The sequence below is a fragment of the Rissa tridactyla genome, chromosome 1, assembly GCF_028500815.1.
Source record: "Rissa tridactyla isolate bRisTri1 chromosome 1, bRisTri1.patW.cur.20221130, whole genome shotgun sequence".
In the NCBI taxonomy this organism is placed as follows: Eukaryota; Metazoa; Chordata; class Aves; order Charadriiformes; family Laridae; genus Rissa; species Rissa tridactyla.
This window is the reverse complement of record NC_071466.1, coordinates 218,688,517-218,706,543: the sequence shown is the minus strand read 5'-3', so window position 1 is coordinate 218,706,543 and position 18,027 is coordinate 218,688,517. Positions and strand designations below refer to the sequence as shown.

The following is an 18,027-nucleotide window of genomic DNA, read 5'->3' as shown; positions in this document are numbered from 1 at the left end:
TAGGTTCTGCCTCCGGTTTGGAGCCCTCCTACAGCCAAGGAGCCGGCTCCTCCCTGCAGGGAGCTAGCAGGTGACATCTCCCCTCCTGTGGTGACAGTGACTTGACCCCGTGCCTGCAGCTGGTGGTGAGGGATGCTCCTATCTCTGCTTCGCTCTGGGTGTGACTGAGTGTTGTTGTCTCTAACCCTTCGGTGGCTGTTCTTCTGGCCGCGCTGGGCTGTGGTCGTGCACGTGCGGGAAGTGGTGTTCGCTGGCCTCAACCTCTTCTCTGGTTCCAGGACACTCTCCAAAAACCTGGTGAAAAATGCCAAGAAAACAATTGGCCGCCAATACGTGACGCGAAAGAAATACACGCCGCCCACGTGGGAGCAGCGGAGCAGCCAGCACTTCCCAGAGGACAACGAGGATGAAATCTCAGGTTGGGAGCACCCTGAGCAGGGGTGGGGGGCTGTGGGGAGCGGGGCATTTGCTGGAGCAGGAGCATCTTCCAGCTGGGAGAGGTCTCGGCCGTCGCTCTGCAGGGGAGCAGGGTGGGAGCCTCCCTGGTGCAGAGGATTGCCACCACGGCCGTCTCTCCCAGTTCTGGACAGCCCACCAGCTCTCGTCTGCTGGTGGTGGGCAGTCAGCAGCTCAATATAGTTCCAGTGCGTAGTGGGCCCTGCGGGGAGGAGGGGGTTCTGTGGTCTGCAGCCTCAGCTCCTCGATGGAAAGTCACAGATTTAAGCTGCAGCAAGGTGGGTCAGGTTAGACGCGAGAAGAGCTTGACTGGTTTGAGAGTAACAAAGACTGGAAGGGACAGGAGTCCTCCGCGTTGAAGAATACGACCTTCCCGGGTGGGAAGGCCTGTCAGAGAAGATGTGGTGGATGGGATTTAGGGTTTCAGTGGGGAATGGTGTCTGCGGGGACCAGTCCCTGCTGCCGCATGTGGGGCTGGCCCATCAGACAGGACATGGATGATTTTGGATCTTTCCTTCTGTTCACTGAAATACTTTGGATTCTGCTCCTTTTGTTCGCTCCCCAGTTTGTTTGCAGCGCTTTTCAGCCCGAGGTCTGCCACAAATGTTACAAGCTTCCACTGTGTCCATCATTTAAGTTATGAGCAAAACCACCAGTTGCCTTCAGGCCTTTGAGATCCGTTGTTGTCCTCCGGTTCTGGCATTGGGAAATGCGTTGGGAGCATTAGGAAAACCGCCTGCAGAGGGTGGCCACCAAGGGTTGTGTCCACCTGACAGTGATTTTGCCTGGATGGAAGTGTCCGGGCTGAGAGCGTCGCTGGGGCCGGGGTCTCGCCCGTGTTACCCCCCTCTCCCAGGAGGTTTCTCTCCTCTGCGGGAGGAGATGAGACCGGTGTGATGGAGGAGCTCTGGAGCTATGTTGAGCTGTTCCATGTCTCTCAGTGGTATCAAGCGATGTGAAAGCACCAAAGAAACCTGCTCTAGCGGCAGCACCTGGGCAGCTGACTTCTCCTCGTGCTTTCAGCCTCACAAGTAAAGGCTCTCGCCCCGAAGCCCAGCGCCCAGCCCTTTGCTTGGGGCAGCTGAGCTCTCCCATTCTAGGGGAAGATGGTGGGAGGGGGCTCCTGCCCTGTCCGCTCTCTGCTGGGTTGGGGGATGCCTCCAGCCCGGCCGGCTGCTCCGGCTGCACGTGGGACGCCGTGTCCGTGCCAAGGGCGAACCCAGACTCCCTTTTGCCTCCGCAGTGTCTGAAGAGATGGACAGAAGCACTTTGACCCCCACCACCACCATCAGACCTTCGGACAAGATGACCATCAACCACTTGGTGGAGCGAGCCTGCTGCCGCGACTACCAGCGGATGGGGCTGGGCACCCTCAGCAGCAGCCTCACCCGCTCCAAGAATGAGCCCTTCCGCATCTCCACCGTCAACCGCATGTACGCCATTTGCCGCAGGTAAGCCTCAGTGGGGCTGCGGCTGCGCAGGGGTTCCGCAGGGTCAGGAGAGGACAGTGGGGGTCCGCAGGGTCAGGGGAGGACAGCGGGGGTCTCTCCTGGTTCGTGGGAGCTGGGGTGGGGCTGGTGCTGTGCCCCGCTGGGCTCTGCAGAGCCTCCGCTCTCTCCTGCAGCTGCTGTTGCGGATGAAAATGTTTGACGCAGCTGTGATTTAACAGCTATTCGAAATTTATTAATGATGTAAGTTAGATCGAGAGGTTGAATTTAGCAGCACTTAATCATTAACCGGTTTAGGGGTTTACAAAGTGAGTAAACAAAATAATTGAACGGCGACTTAGTTACAGATTCGAAAATGGCAGGATTCACGCTCACTTACTAGAAGGTATCCTGAATCAATACACATATGTATGAGTAAAGGTACAAGTCATGGATCAATACACACATGCATTTATATATATTTAAGCAAAGCATATAAGCACACGTGCACACACACACACAGGTTTCCGATCAGGAATTTCGTGGTAGCGGGCAGTTCTAATGAGCCAAAATGTGCTGCTTTTAGGTCCTACACGTGCACAGATGGACAGAAGAGCATCCACGTCCCTAAAGCTAATGTGTATCTCACACCATAGAGGTGGATGAGAGAGAGAGACCAGTCTAGAGTTAAAATTTCCCTTTCTCAGATTTAGGGTAAATACTCGTGATGTGTCGGCATTCCTCAGTGGGCGATAGTTGAGGCTTGAGAAGGGTCTTCTCCTGCCCTGGCCTCGAGGTCTCAGCCTGAGAGGTCTCTCAGCTCAGGGGAGTCACTGGCCACAGCCCACTGCCACCCAGAAGAGCTCAAAGGGTCTTTGCTGAAGGTGTGGGGGGGTCGCACCACTGCGATGCTGTGCCCCACTGGGCTCTGCAGAGCCTCCCCTCTCTCCCGCAGCTACCCCGGGCTGCTCATTGTGCCGCAGAGCATCCAGGACAACACCATCCAGCGCATCTCCCGCTGCTACCGCCAGAACCGCTTCCCCGTGGTGTGCTGGCGAAACTCCCGCACCAAGGCCGTGCTGTTGCGCTCGGGGGGGCTGCACGGCAAGGGCGTCGTGGGCCTCTTCAAGTCCCAGAACGCCCCCACCGCAGGTGCCCATCCCCTCCGCCCCTGGGCAACCCTGGGAGTGGGCCGCAGACCCCTCCTCAGGCCCGGTGCTGGTGGCAGAGCTGTGATGCTCGTGTCTCTCCTCCTAGGCCCGTCGCAGACGGACTCCACCAGTTTGGAGCAGGAGAAGTACCTGCAGGCCGTGATCAACTCCATGCCACACTACGCCGACGCCGGCGGGCGCAACACGCTCAGTGGCTTCACCTCGGCGCACATGAGCAGCTCAGGTGAGGAGCTCGGTGTTGGCTGCGGCGCAGCGGGGCTGCAGGAGGGCTCGTGCTCCGTGGGTCGCGCTGTCCGTCCCAGAGCCTGGGTGGCCAGGTGAGCTGCTGTCCCCGGACTCCCATGGCGGAGGAGGCAGCGGAGCCTTCCCAGCGCGCTCTCCAGAGCTCCCAGCGCCGGCTGGGCCTCCGTGGCTGGTGGTGGGGACGGGTTTTGGGAAACGCAGTGGCCCCGGACCTGCGAACCCTGGGGGCTCCGGACTGTGCTCGGATCCAGGCGTGCGGCGGGGACGCACCCCGCTAGCTGAGATCTCGGCACCGTCTGCGCCCCAGCGCAGTGGCAGTGGTACTGGGGGTCTGCCGCGGGAAGCCTCGGTAAGTCTGTCCGAGCAGCCTGCCCTTGCCTGCCGGGGCAGAGCCACCTCGCCATGCTCCGGTGCCATTCATCCTCTGTCCCAGCCATTCCACCCCATCATTGCTGCAGAGGTGACCGGGGGCCGGAGGGACCGTGGGGCAACGCAGCCAGGGAGCACCGTGGGGGGAGCCCAGGGAGACCCAGGGGTGACCCTGCAGCCTGGGCAGGAGAGGACTTGCCAAAAGCCCCTCCGAGGCCTCTCCCCTGGCGTGGGGGGACGTGCCCGGAGCCACGGCTGAAGGAGGGAGGGCCAGACCAGCAGATGACCTGGTGTGGTGGCGAGGGAGCAGCAGCACAGGGGGCTGCCGGGCTGCGGCAGTGCCTGGGTGACCCCCCCGAGGGGCAAAACCCCTGGAGCAAAGCTGCAGGAGGGTGGAGACCCTGCTCGCGCGGTCGCACCAGCTGCCTTTTCGCTGTGGCTCCAGCTGGAAGGTGTCTCCTGCATGTTGGCCTCCTGGTCCCGGCCCCGGGCCCTCCTGCTTGCTGCCGCTTTCTCTCTCCGGCCCCTTCCCTCCCTCCCGAGCGGCTGTGGGGAGGCAAGGCAGGAGCGCCCCTCTGGAGCAGCACAGCGAGGCCGAGAGCTGACGTTTTGTTGGTGCTACAGATTTCTCCGACAAGAGACAGCCTAAGCTGGGATCGCTCATGAAGCAGGTGATGGGAGGGAAGGACGATGGGCCCGGTACTATTAGCCGCGGAGGTGAGGACGTGTGAGTGAACGCTGCCTCGTGGGGGCCTCGCAAAGGCCCCCGGTTCGGGGCGGCCGTTGTAGAGTAGATGCTTCCCCCTCGCTCCCCCCGAGCTCTCTGCCGCGGGGCAGCCGCAGGGAGGGCGGGAGGGACCTGCTGCAGCACCCTTCATCCCTTCATCCCTTCATCCCACTCATTGCTCCAGTCGCTCCGTCCGGGTCCCCGGGCGCCTCCTCCCGCCCGGCCCCGCAAGAGCGTGGGTCCATCTGGTCCCGGTGCCCGCGCTGAGGCCGCTTTCGTCCTGTGCTCTCAGGGCTGGCTCACAGAGCTAGGGTCATCACTCTCTCCACCCCCAAGTGCGTGTCGCCGAAGGGCCGCGAGACGCCCCGAGGTACGGTACCGCCGGCCACCTAACCACCGCCCGGGTGCTAACCTGACCGACTGACCCCCCCACACACACACTCCCACCCTTCACGCAACTAATGCCCCAGTAACACCCCACCTCCACACGCTAACGCCTCCACCCAGCATGTCGCTGGCGCAGGCCAGCTCCCAGTGCCAGCGGTAAGTACCGGGCCTGTCCCCCGCTGATCCTGCAACGTCTTTCCAGGTTTGCTTTAGGCTCCTTGCGCATCTGCTGGTGCTTGGGTGGTGGTGGCCAGGGTGCGGGGCTGGCTGGCAGGGCAGGGGTCCCGCGGTGCTGGGGCTTGGGGCTGGGGCTGGTCTCCGTACCCGCCAGGCAGGAGATCCTACAGCACCCAGCAAGGAGAAGGAGCAAAAGCAAACCTGGTTCCCAGCACCTTCCCGGCATGTGCTCCCAGGGCAGCGGGGTGACAGCAGCTTGGACGCTGCTTTCGTGGCTGGCTGCTGGCCCCGGGGTCAGCCTGGCTAGGGGGGACGCAGACACCAGCACAGCCTGTGAGCCACCCGGGACCCCCAGCCTGACCCCCATCTCTCCTGCAGGCAAGTGGGGCAGCATCCGAGCCAGTGGGCGCATGAGCAGCTACGCCCTGAACATGGAGATCGGGTCGCGCCTGGCTGGGAAGGACCTGCTGGGTGCCCAGCACAACGGCACCCCCTCGGAGGCCAGCTTCCTGCGCCAGCACCGCGCCTCGCTCTACATCATCGGGGACAAGTCACAGCTGAAGGTAACCCTGGCACCTGGGACAGCCTCCGGGGCGGGGACAAGCAGCGTGTCCAGAGAAGGGCAGCGGAGCTGGTGAGGGGTCTGGAGCAGGAGTCTTGTGAGGAGCGGCTGAGGGAGCTGGGGGTGTTCAGCCTGGAGAAGAGGAGGCTGAGGGGAGACCTTCTCGCTCTCTACAGATCCCTGAAAGGAGGGGGTAGCCAGGGGGGGTCGGGCTCTTCTCCCAAGGAACAGGCCATGGGACAAGAGGAAACGGCCTCAAGTTGTGCCAGGGGAGGTTTAGGATGGATATTGGGAAAAATGTCCTCATGGAAGGGGTTGTCAGGCCTTGGACCAGGCTGCCCAGGGCAGTGGTGGAGTCGCCGTCCCTGGAGGGATTTCAGAGCCGGGCAGACGCGGTGCTGAGGGACGTGGGTCAGTGGTGACTGGGCAGTGCTGAGTTAATGGTTGGACTCGATGGGCTTAAAGGTCTTTTCCAACCTCAACGACTCTGTCTTTCCAAGGGGGACAGTGGGTCTGCTCGGGGGGTCTCTCGGGACGGTGCTGATTCTCTCCTCCCTCAGGGGGTGAAACCGGACCCGCTGCAGCACTGGGAGGTGGTGCCCATCGAGGTGTTCGATGTGCGGCAGGTGAAGGCCAGCTTCAAGAAGCTGATGAAGGCTTGCGTGCCCGGCTGCCACTCTCCTGACACCAGTGTCACCTACTTGCGGTCCCTGGAGGAGTCCGAGTGGCTGTCCCAGGTCAGTTGTCACCAAGAGCCCAGAGGGGCACTGGTCTGTCCCCACGGTAGGAGTCTTTGCTGTTGGCTGTCGCTCAAGGGCATGTGCTCTGAGCTCCTGGCAAAGTGGGAATGGGGGTCCAGGTGACATCTCCAAAAGCGTCGCTGTGGCATGGAGCAGGGGACACGAAGGGAGCAAGGCTGGTATGAGGAACAAGGATAAGAAGATGCTGAGGGGATGGAGCATCTCTGTGCTGAGGACAGGCTGGGAGCCCTGGGGCCATTCAGCTGGAGAAGAGCAGACTGGGAGGGATCTCATCAATGCTCAGCAAGAGCTAACGGGCGGGGGGCAAGAGGATGGGGCCAGACTCTTCTTGGTGGTGCCTGGGGACAGGACAAGGGGCAACAGGCACAAACTGGAATACGGGGAATTCCATCTCAAGATGAGGAAAAACTTTGCTGTGAGGGTGGCAGAGCCCTGGCCCAGGCTGCCCGGAGAGGTGGGGGAGCCTCGTCTCTGGAGACATCCCAAACCCCCTGGACGCGTTCCTGTGCCACCTGCTCTGGGTGACCCTGCTCTGGCAGGGGGTTGGAGGAGATGGCCTCCAGAGGGCCCTTCCAACCGCCATCACTCTGTGATTCTGTGAAAATAGCCGAGCGTACTGCTCGGCGGCTCTGGACACGAGAGCCGTGAGTGTCCGGGGCAGTTGGGGAAGCGGGGCAGGACTTGCAGGACGGCACAATGCTGGAAAGGGCTTGGTAGAAGGCGGTGCCTGCAGGAGCCAGGGTGACCCAGGTGGCTGCTGCTCTGCAGGACTGGTCCCACTGTGGAGCTGCTGTGGGACCGGACCCTCTGGCTGCTGGGGGGAGGGAGGAGCCCATGGCTCTGCTCAGGACCCAGCGCTCTGCTCGTGGTGTGGTGGTTCTGCTCCGCTGGCCTTGCGGTTGAAGATGAAGGGTGCTGCACAGTGGCTGAATGCGGCGGGGTCGTGTCTCGTGGCCCTGCATAACCCCCGTGCTCTGCTTTGCTTGGCTCACCCGCTTCCAGGAGAAAGGGTCGCTTCGCACAACGTCCAGCAAATGAGTTCCCTGCACCCTGGTAACTCTTGGCCCTTACGTTGGCAGATCCATAAGATCCTGCAGATTTCGGTGTTGGTGGTGGAGCTCCTGGACACGGGCTCCTCTGTGCTGGTCAGCCTGGAGGACGGCTGGGACATCACCACGCAGGTAGGAGCCCTGCCGCTGCCCGACACGACGGCTGCCCGTGGCCATCTCCCCACGAGCATCTCGAGCCCCCCCTGTCCCTGCAGGTGGTCTCCTTGGTGCAGCTGCTCTCGGACCCCTACTACCGCACGCTGGAGGGCTTCCGCCTGCTGGTGGAGAAGGAGTGGCTGTCCTTCGGGCACCGCTTCAGCCACCGCGGGGCCCAGACCCTGGCCGGCCAGAGCAGCGGTTTTGCCCCCATCTTCCTGCAGTTCCTGGACTGCGTACATCAGGTGAGCTCCAAGCGCGCTGGCCGCCGGCTCTGCCCCGGACGCGTCTCCCCAAGCACCAGGGCTGGCTGGCTCCTTGTGCAGCAGGGAACGAGTCCAGAGCCGGTCTGTGGGTCCTGGGAGGTCTCACCCGTCCTGCTCCTTGCAGATCCACCTGCAGTTCCCCATGGAGTTCGAGTTCAGCCAGTACTACCTGAAGTTCCTCAGCTACCACTACATTTCCAACCGTTTCCGGACGTTCCTGCTGGACTCCGACTACGAGCGCATCGAGCTGGGTGAGGGCAGTGTGCGGGGCCCACAGCGGAGGGCAGCTCAATGCCTTGCCCCAAATCATAGAATCACTGAACGGTTTGGGTTGAAGGGACCTTAAAGGCCACCCAGTGCCACCCCCTGCCCTGGTTGGGGCAGGGGGCACCTCCCACCAGCCCAGGTTGCTCCAAGCCCCGTCCAACCTGGCCTTGAACCCCTCCAGGGATGGGGCAGCCACAGCTTCTCTGGGCACCCTGGCCCAGGGGCTCACCCCCCTCACAGCAAAGGATTTCTTCCCAATATCTCATCCCAATCTCCCCTCTTCCAGTGTAAAACCCTTCCCCCTCATCCTATCACTACACTCCCTAATAAAGAGTCCCTAATAATGCCCTTCCCTGCTCTCTTCTCCCCAGGCCTCCTTTACGAGGAGAAGGGTGAGCGGAAGAGCCAGCAGGTCTACAAGTCCATCTGGGATTACATCGACCGGCTGAACAAGAAAGCCCCCATCTTCTTCAACTACATGTATGCCCCTGAGGATGGGGAGGTGAGCGCTCTGCTCCAGTGCAGCCCAGCCGAGCCCCCGCACGATGCAGAGCTGGGACGGGGCTTTCCAGGGGCACCCCGGGGTCTCCTCGCCCGCGTGGAGCCGAGCGAGCAGCTCTGTCGGACGGACCGTGGCGTTTGCCCACCTGAGTGGTCCTGCCCAGCTGCCGCGCCAGGGCCCTGGGGAGGGTGGCTGCCGCCTCGGGGGGCAGGAGCGGAGTCAGGCCCCTGAGAGCCGTGTCCCTGCAGAGGAGTTGGGGGACATAGGTGAGGTTTCAGAGGGCCGGGGCAGGGGGGAGATGCCCAGGGGGAGCTGCCAGGGTCTTGTTTGAGGCTCTCCACCTCCAGCAGCTGGGAACGTCCTTCCTCGGGGCAGCGCAGGGGCTGCTCTCTGCCGAGCTGCTCGGAGCTCTCGCTCCATCTGGGCTCAGTCTTGGCCAAAGTTCTGCCTTTCTCCAGCCCAGCATTGCCTTTTCCTGGCCAGCCCCCAGCCTTCCAGCCTCGGCTGCCTCTTGTTACCGGTCAGAAAGCATCGTCCTTGCAGGAAGCTGCTTGTGAAGGGACCCATTTCCCGTCTGGACACATTGTCCCTGCAGCACGGCCAGGGACGTGGCCTGCCTGGAAGCTGCTGCCCTTCCTGAGCATCACCCTGCTTCTTCCGCAGGTGCTAAGGCCGTACAGCAACATTTCCAACCTGAAGGTGTGGGACTACTACACGGAGGAGACGCTTTCCGAGGGCCCCTCCTACGACTGGGAGCTGACGCAGGGGCAGCCGGAGCACATGGAGGAGGCGGATCGGCAGGACACCAGTGCCCCCCAGACCAAGCGCAAGATCATCTGGCCATGCTACGACAACCGCAGCCGCGTGGAGCCCGACGCCATCTCCAAACTGCTGGAGGTGGGCGTTGCTTCTGGGTTTGGCCCTGGCCTGGACTCCCCATGGTGTCCCCAGGGGTGGGACGCTGCCCCACGCACACGGCAGGGCAGGGTTGTGGCAGGGCTGCAGTCAGTTGAGCCCCCGGGACAGGGACAGCGGTCCCAGGGGTCTTGCCCCGGCCTGGGCTGATGCCTGAAACCCCCCACAGGAGCTGCACAACCTGGAGATGGAGCTGGGGCAGATCCCGGAGCGCTGGAAGGACACGTGGGACAAGGTCAAAGCTTCCCAGCGCACGGAGGCGCGGCAGGAGGGCAGCCGGGTAGGTGACGGGGGGCTGGAGGGGGGGGCCGGCTTTGCCCAAGGCTGCCCCCAGCGCAGCGGGTCTTTGCTCCTGGGGCCGAGGAGGGGGCTGGTGCTCGGCCCCCCCGGCTGCGTGTGCCCGAGGGACGCGGGGCCGTCCTCCCCCTCACGCTGTGCCCTCTGCTCCCCACAGACCCCCAGCTCCCTGCTGATGTCCTCCGGGCTCTCCCACCACCGGCGCTCGCTGGGTGTCTACCTGCAGGAGAGCGGGGTGGGCTCCACCCTCAACCTCAGCCTCGACAGCGACACCAGCAGCACCTCCACCCCCTCCAGCGGGAAGCAGGGCGGCCGCAAGAGCACCAGCACGCTCTACAGCCAGTTCCAGATGTCGGAGAGCGAGAACAGGCAGGCGGGGGGCTCGGGGTGCCGGCGGGAGGGAGATCCCTCTCCGGGGAGGGGTGGAGGTGTGTGGGTTCTGCAGAGTGCGGACCCCCCCGTCGCTTCATGTCCCCGCTGATGCGCCGCAGACCAAACGGCCCTTCAGCCCCTCTCTGCTTTCCGCCCTAACGCGCTGCCTGGCTCCTGCAGGTCCTACGAGGGGTCTCTGTACAAGAAAGGAGCCTTCATGAAACCGTGGAAGTCTCGCTGGTTCGTGCTGGATAAAACCAAACATCAGGTACTGCGGGGGCGGGTGAGCCGGGGTCTGTCCCTCCCTCCCACCCTCCCTCCTGACGCCGGCGGGACCTCTCCCCGCAGCTGCGGTACTACGACAGCCGGATGGACACGGAGTGCAAAGGGGTGATCGACCTGGCTGACGTGGAGTCCATCACCCCAGGAACCCCCACCATGGGGGCCCCCAAGACGGTGGACGAGAAAGCCTTCTTCGATGTGAGTGTGGCCCCGAGCTGCGCCGTAGGGAAGGAGCTCGGCAGCCCGTGGCCCCGCCGCGGAGCCCAGCCCTTTGCTCCGGTGGCACCGGGCTCCGGGGGCTGCGGTGCCGCGGGCTGTCCGGGTGCAGCCGCATGGCCCCGCTCACCTCCTCTCTCCTCCCCTGCAGCTGAAGACGACGAAACGAGTTTACAATTTCTGCGCCCAGGATGTGCAGCTGGCCCAGCAGTGGATCGACCGCATCCAGAGCTGCTTGTCGGACGCGTGAGACTGGCTCAGGGGAGCCCCTATTCCAGGCACAGAGTCTCCCGCGCCCCGGCGCGTGGAGCAGAGGCAGTGCCCGGGCTCGCGGCCGAGCCGGGGCTGTGACTGACCGGAGAGGAGGAGATGGCCTTCCTCCCGTCCGCCACGGGTGTGCGGCGCTGGGGACCCCGCGGCCACGCACCCCCCCGGCGGCAGCAGGGGCAGGATCAGTTTGTTGCGCTACGGTAGGACTGTAGTGGAGGAATTCTGCGCGTTGAAGCAGGCGGGGGGGCGCGGGCCGTCCCGCTTTGTCCCCCCAGGCCTGTCTGAGCCCTGTAATTACTGTGTCCCCTCTGTGCTCCTCCCGCGCCGGCGGCCTCGCTCCGGCTCTCTGCGGCAGAGGGGGGTCTTCAGCCGACCGGAGGGGGCCACCCTCGCCTCCCCCGCCCCACGCTGCTGCAGAAAGCAGGAGCCGCCTGCCCCCCTCATCCCCCCCACGGCTTGCATGTCTGCCAGAGCACCCACGGGGATAACCAGCCCCGCTCCCTCCGGCCCCGCAGCGCAGCAGCCTCAGTGCACCCTGGGCTTGCCTCCTGTCTCGCCGGAACCGGGGACGTGCAGCCCGGGGCGCCGGGGTTGCCGGAGGGGACGTGCCCGAGCACTGGGACCATCCTGCCCAGCCCGTGTCCCCCCAGCAGCAGCGTCCGGCCCCTGAGCCCCGGCTGTCCCCGACTCGCGCAGGAGCAGACGGGGGGGGCTCTGTCTGCTGGGGGGGTGGCGGTGGTTGTAGCTGCGGCGCTGGGCTCTGTGTGGCAGGAGGGGACATGGGGGTGGCCACTCTGTGCCCAGCAGGGAGGTGTCTGCTTAGGCTGTGACAGAGGGGTTCCCTGTCCTGGCTGGGGGACAGCCTCCACCTCCACGGTCAGGCTGCTTGTCACAGGGGGGCACGTTCCCTGCAGGAGGTGCCGGATGCCGCAGCCTCCGCGTGCCCTGGGGCGGTCCCCTCTGTCCCCTTGCATGGGGGGTCCAGACCGGCCCCCGGGACAAGGGTCCCCGCCGGCAGTGACACCAGGGCTGGGACAGGGCTGGGCACGGTGGTGCCACCCGGTCTCTTTGCACAGGTCACGCCCCCCCCACCCCAGCCCTCCTGCGGGAAGGGGGGGGCAGCACCCCGGAGGGCACCCCACAGCGCTGCCCTCTGCTCCCCACCGCCTCGGGGCTCTTCCCTCCCCGCGCCCCCCAGTCCCTGTGCTCTGCCGGTGCCCTCGGGCCGGACGCCCCAGCAGAGGGGTCTGGGGGGAGCAGGGCTGGGGGGGGCCGTGTGTCCCACCGCCCGCTGCCCCCTCCCCACTTGTTGCTGTGGCTGCGCAGGGGAATCTCGGTACAGAAACGGCTCCTGCAGCCCCTCATCCCTCCCCTGCGCTGGGTGGTCACGGGGGGGGTTTGGCCCCGCTCCACCCCAGGGTCGCTCGCTGGGAAGCCCGAAGAGGCGTCGGGAGGTGGCCCAGGACCCGCTGCCTCCGGCCGCTGGACGGGACCCGGCGTCCGCAGCCCCCCCAGCCCCGGCCAGGCCCGACCCTCCCGCCCCCCTCAACGCTCGGCCAGCTCTTCCCCCCTCTTGTTTTTAAAGGAGTACCATGTTTTATTTCAGTGCAGAGATCTTTGTACAGTCTTAACCCCCCGCCCTCCCCCGTCCCCCCTTTGTTTCCTCGTCCAGTGCTGGCCGTGGCAGGTAGCTGGTGTAACGGAGGGTTTTGTAACTTACCGGAGCAGTTGTAGATTATTGAAGTTTCTGTACATTGTGTCAAACATACAGAGTCCTTGTATTGTATTGTGCCTAGAGGAAAAAGGTTATTATATAAAGAGAAAACTAACTGACTTTAATAAAAAAATTAATATGACACGTGCCCTTTTGCCTCGTGTCACCCACATCAGCTGTCCCCCATCCCCAGTGCACTGGGCCAGCGCTCGGGAACCACAGGGCCTGGGCTCAGCTCCTGTCCCAAGGGGACGGGGGTGTCCCCTGCCTCGCAGGGACGGAGCCTCACGGAGAGACGCTGGCAGAGCACCAGAGACGCTGGCAGAGCACCGGGATGTGCCCGAGCGGAGGCTGTGCTGGTCCCTGCGCTGCCTGGGGCAAACCAGGACCTTTGTCCCGCGCTGTCCCACCTGCTCCTGCTGCTTCTGGCAAGTTTGATGCGTTTCCAGGGGCTCTGGTTTGATGACCACGGTGTCACCAAGGCTCAGCCGCGCTGGTTTGCCCGGCTGTGTCAGTCCCTGCCAGGGCGCTGGGCTTGCAGCAGAATCTCTTCCTGGGAAAAGTGGGGGTGCACCCAGGGCTGCCCCTTGTCCCAGCCCCACACGTGTCCCTGCTGAGCCCATGCCTGCTCCCAGAGCCAGCAGTGGCACAAGGAGCCAGGGATGGGCTCTGCAGGGAGCTGCTGGGCTGACACACACCGACCGCAGCCCGGTTCTGCAGCCGGGGATGGGAAATGGTGATAAAGGAAAGCTGGAAAGAAACCCAAACCCACCAGTGCCAGTTCGCAACTCTCCCCGTCACTGGCCATGCTGGGGAGCACTGGGGACACTGAGGGACCAGGACAGGTGGCAGCTGGTACCAAACCGGTGTCTGGTTGCCCTTGACCAGCCAACCTGAACCGTTCATGAAATGCAGGACCAGCGACTCTGCGCAGCGCTCAAACCTGCTCCTGGCTGCAGCCACCAAGACGGGGACCACCTGAAAAACCACCGGGCAGGAGAGGTGGCTCCGAGCTTCAGTGTCACCATGGCCCAAGCTGAGACAGTGCCACCGGGGTGATGCCTTCAGGCCTCCCCCGCAGCCAGAGGAGCCAGCCCCGCTCCCCCGTAGTGCCGATGGCTGCCACGGCCTGACCCACACCACCAGCAGCTTTCTTCAGGGTGAAGAGGATTTTGGCACCAGAAGCCACGGGACTAAGCTTTTCTTACAACGCAGCTACCAGCGCTCATCAAAAGGGACCAGCCACGCACAAACATCTGGCAAAGCTGCTGCTGGCCGAGGCCCGGCTGCTGCCGGTGGGTTGCAGGCTCCCCTGTGGGACCCTGGCAAAGACTCAACCGGGGTGAGGGAAAGCAGCGTCCGGGGTGTCTGGGAGAACATCGGCCGCTTCAGCACCTCCCCCAGCAGCCAGGCAGCTGGTACGCGGAGGGGGGTGGTCCATCCAGAATCGGCCACGGCCCCGCTGCCCACGGGGATCCCGGCGCTCCTGCGCCCGGCGAGCAGTGCGTTTCCAAGAGCAAATCCCCGCTCTGCCAGCGGGTCCTCCCACAGGCCAGCGGAGCCCAGAAACCCACTGTCACCTCCTTCCCTGTGACAGCAAGAGAGGACTCGAGACCAGCAACCCCGACCTCTGCTTTCGCCGGGGGGTGCAGGAGGCACCCGAGCCCCTCGCCTGCCCTCAGGCTGCGGGTCCATGCTCCCTCCCGGGCGCGGGGCAGAAGAACCGAGCGGGTTCCCCAGATGCTGCCTGCGCTCAGCCCCTCTGTGGGGGCCGCGCCACGCTGGAGGGCGAAGCTGTGGGACGCGGCACGGCGGGGGCTGAGCGTGTCCTGCGGGATGGAGGAATCCAGCACTGGCACGTGAATTTTGAGCTTTTATTGATAGTTGGAATTTACAGCCTAAAACTGACAACATAGAGAGATGCAGACTTTTTTTTTTTTCTTTTCCTTTTTTCTTTTTTTTTCTTTTTTCCTTTTTTACAAAAACAAAAACCAAAATAACCAAAAGCCACCAGCATCAGATTTACAATATAAAAGTTTTGACAGTAGAGAGACTAAAGTACATCTGGAATTACTCAGAAAAATAAACAGGGAAAAAAGGCAGTAATTTAAAATTTGTCCCTCATATATACACATAGATACACAGACATTGCGTACAAAGACCCGGTTTCAACATTTAAGGGCAGTAGGCATCATGAGAAAAAGGCTCCCCTATGTCATTGCACTAAATTAATTAACCCAGGTGGGCACCCCCCGCCTTTGCCACCCCTTCCCGGTTTAGAGGAAAGGCCCCGTGAAGCTCCCACGGGATTTCCGCGGCCCCCGGGGTCCCGGGCTCGGTGGGGACCCCCCCTCGCCAGCCACGGCCTCATCCGCCGGCCCCCACGGCCGCTGCCCCCCGACACCGTCCACGCAGGCGCGTGTGTCTTATTGCTATACAGAGTGCAGCCCACCGACCCGCCGCCCGCTTCGGGGGGTGTCCTTTTTTTTTAAAGGCATCGATCGATCCAGCCCCTAACGCTTGTTTTGGCAGCCAGGCCACGGGGCGGTCGCCCGCCAAACCCGCGGCTCCCGACGGCGCTCAACACTCCGCGGCGGATTTTTCAGGGAAACTCGGCTCTCGGGGCACGGCAAGGGAAGGACGGGATTTTCAGGAGAGCAGCGAGAAGCAGGCGCAGAGCCCCCGCTGCGGGTCTGGGCCCTCGGCCGGGCACCGAGCGCTGCAAAATCCATCTCTCAATACGTCAATGCCCCGTCCCCGCTCCAGCCACCGCTCCAGCGCCTGCCCCAGTCTGGACCAGCGGATGGAAGGGGTCCCCGGTCTCGGGGGCCAGGAAGGCGTCACCTCACACCCCCCACGGCCCGGACCTCAGCTCCACCTCGGCCGTGGCGCAGGGACCGCGCCGGCGGCCGTTCTCTCCCGACAGGAGCGGGTGCCCGGGACGGAGCTCAGCTCCCTCAGGATGGGCCCGGATGGACCTGCCGCTCCCAGGCTCTGCCCAGCAAAAAACCAAACCAACCAACCTGTTTTGGTTTATTTTTAGTTTAAACAAGCGTTTCGGGTCCTTTAGCCTAAGGTGGCGGCCGGTGGATCCCCTCAGGTGGCCAGGCCTGGCCGACATGGTTTGTGCTAACAGTCAAACAGCCAAACGCTCCCAGTCGCCGCCAGGCGGAACCGCAGCCGAGTGCCCGACGGAAAAGAAACCCGTGGGGGTTACGGAAAAGCCCCCGCGAAGCAACTCCAGAAGCTCCAATTCAACGGGCCGTGGGACCAAGATAAGGTGGCAAAGAATATTTAATATTCTGATTGCTTTAAATATGCTAAGTGCAAAGTAACTGGTTAAGCGCCGGCGTCCTGCGAGTCAGGAAAATCAGAGCCTAAGAAGGAAATCTCTGTCCGTCTGAGCAGACACGGCCTGGAGCAGGAAACGCCGTTAGAACCAGGGAGTTTCATGTGCGATAACACTTATTTCCCACTCCGTGGACACACACGTGCGCGTGTACGGGCGCACACACACACACACGTACGAGCCCACTGCAGCGCTGCCGAGCGGCTCGAGGGCCAGCACTCGGGTTGCGTTAACGGGAAGGTTTATAGAACATCAGAGCAAGAAAAAGGTTTCTGTAAAACTTTAGGCTTCAACCGAAGCTGCCCCTCTGCCCCTGGCCCGCCCTCGGCCGCCGGCGAGGCTACAAAAGGCGAAGCCAGGAACAGACGAGGAACAAAGGTGACAAACCAACGACCGCCTTTGCCATGAGCCTCACCGAGAAAACGCCAAACGAAAAACACCCTCGAGCACGTCTTTTGTCTTTCTTTTTTTTTTTCCATCTGAAAACAGCTTCACCTCCCTAGAGAAAAATGGCAACAAGTATAAAACAGTATTTTGCCTTGAACTGACCCCCCCCCCCAAGTCACCGCGGTCTCACCCCCCGCCCAGCGAAGCCAGTCCCCGGCGAATCCTGCCCTCCCCGAACCTGCCCCCAGTACCTTGGATTTTTAATTGTACCAATAATTAAGTCGTTTTTAGAAGGTGCACACTTAACGATCAACAAGTTATATGCAAACCCAAATGCTCTGAGAAAAATAGGTTTAAGGTGAATTTAGAAATATATATATATGTATATCTATAAATAGTCCCTATATACATGAACAACCGGAGATGAGGAGCGGAGGACGGGAACGACGAGCCAGGGACCTGGCGGCTCCTTCCACCCAACCCTGGCCCTGCCCGGCCCTCGGCCCCTGTCCCCCCGCAGGAAAACTCCTTTTCTTCTCTGGGGCACGAGCTCCCGCCCGCAGAGGAGGGAGGTGACGCTTCGGGGAGAAGTTACAAAAATACAGGAAAAAGATTTCAGGCACAGCAAGCCAACGGAAGGATATTTCTCGCTTCTAAACCTGTTCTTTACATTACCAGCGAGGCTGGTAGAAATCATTTTCTTCCTCGAAATCCCAATAATTCTTTTAATTGTTCTTTGAATCACAAGGTCTCCTCTGTTCCGACTCACGGCCCAAGCCCACGAGCCTCAGGTGGCTTTGGGCGACTTCCATCTCAGCCAGAGCAGAAGCCCAGAGGAGCCGCGACCGCCCCCACGGGCGCCGTACGACTCCTGCCAAGGGGGATGCTCGAGCGTTAGCCACAATTTGGCCCTGAGTCCGTCCGCGGTGCCCGGGCTGCTCCGACATCCCTGCGGCGCCCATCCCCACCCAGCATCATCCCGCTCTCCCCGTGCAACTTCCCGGCCCCAGGGCAGGCGCCGAGCTCAGCGCGGCCCGGGGAAAGCCCAGCTCCAGCCCATCCTGATCCCCGGCCCAGCTCTCGGGGTGGTGACATTCCCGCTGCTCCCGACGCCTCCGTGACCAAATGCCGGTGGCCGCGCCGGGCCACCCCCGGGGCGCCAATGGGGCCGGCTCTGGGCACACGGCGGTCCCCAGCCGGGGCAGCCCCGCGGCTCCCTCCATCCCCATCCGCATCCCACCCCCTATTCTGGGCTGCACCAGGAAAAGGCAGGATGGAGACAGCGGGTTTTTACTGCCTGGTGACTCCTAACCCACGCTCTGCACTAACGATCCGGTAATTACAGCCCAGCCACGGCGCATCGGGCAGCTGATGCCGAGGACGAGCCGTGTCCCAGCGGTGACAGCGGTGACAGCCCAGCTCCGCCAACACCACCCGTCAACAGCCCGCACGCAGCGCAGGGACACCGACATCCTCTGCCTCCCGCACACCCATCGGCGTCCCATCAGCACAGTAACTCCCATCAGCACATAATTCCCATCAGCACACCCGTTATCCCACCAGCGACCCGTGGGAATTCCTGCATCTCCTCCCACCAGAGGCTGCGGATCCGCAGGATCCCCCCGGACACGGACCCGCAAACCCAGCCCCGAACGGCACAACTCGTGACAGCCCCCACGGCCGGAGCAAGGGCCCGTTCCAGCA

At 62.8% G+C, this 18,027-nt stretch overlaps 2 protein-coding genes across 2 annotated transcripts in view; one reads left to right on the top strand and one right to left on the bottom strand.

Moving 5' to 3' along the window:
- SBF1 (SET binding factor 1) overlaps nt 1–12,729 on the top strand; it is an 88,466-nt gene extending 75,737 nt beyond the window's left edge. The window contains 18 exon segments of the mRNA XM_054199968.1: nt 279–418; nt 1,700–1,907; nt 2,839–3,035; nt 3,141–3,278; nt 4,292–4,384; nt 4,687–4,764; nt 5,337–5,521; nt 6,081–6,257; nt 7,361–7,462; nt 7,546–7,731; nt 7,877–8,003; nt 8,391–8,521; nt 9,185–9,418; nt 9,606–9,716; nt 9,891–10,102; nt 10,286–10,373; nt 10,454–10,585; nt 10,755–12,729. Coding sequence (XP_054055943.1) covers nt 279–418; nt 1,700–1,907; nt 2,839–3,035; nt 3,141–3,278; nt 4,292–4,384; nt 4,687–4,764; nt 5,337–5,521; nt 6,081–6,257; nt 7,361–7,462; nt 7,546–7,731; nt 7,877–8,003; nt 8,391–8,521; nt 9,185–9,418; nt 9,606–9,716; nt 9,891–10,102; nt 10,286–10,373; nt 10,454–10,585; nt 10,755–10,853 — 2,638 coding nt within the window. The 3' untranslated portion in view covers nt 10,854–12,729.
- A 1,718-nt stretch (nt 12,730–14,447) lies between these two features.
- Nucleotides 14,448–18,027, bottom strand: part of PPP6R2 (protein phosphatase 6 regulatory subunit 2) — a 120,432-nt gene continuing 116,852 nt past the window's right edge. Inside the window, exon 26 of the transcript XR_008466165.1 lies at nt 14,448–16,435. The gene's annotated coding sequence lies outside the window, so the exon portion shown is untranslated. The remainder of the gene's footprint in view (nt 16,436–18,027) is intronic.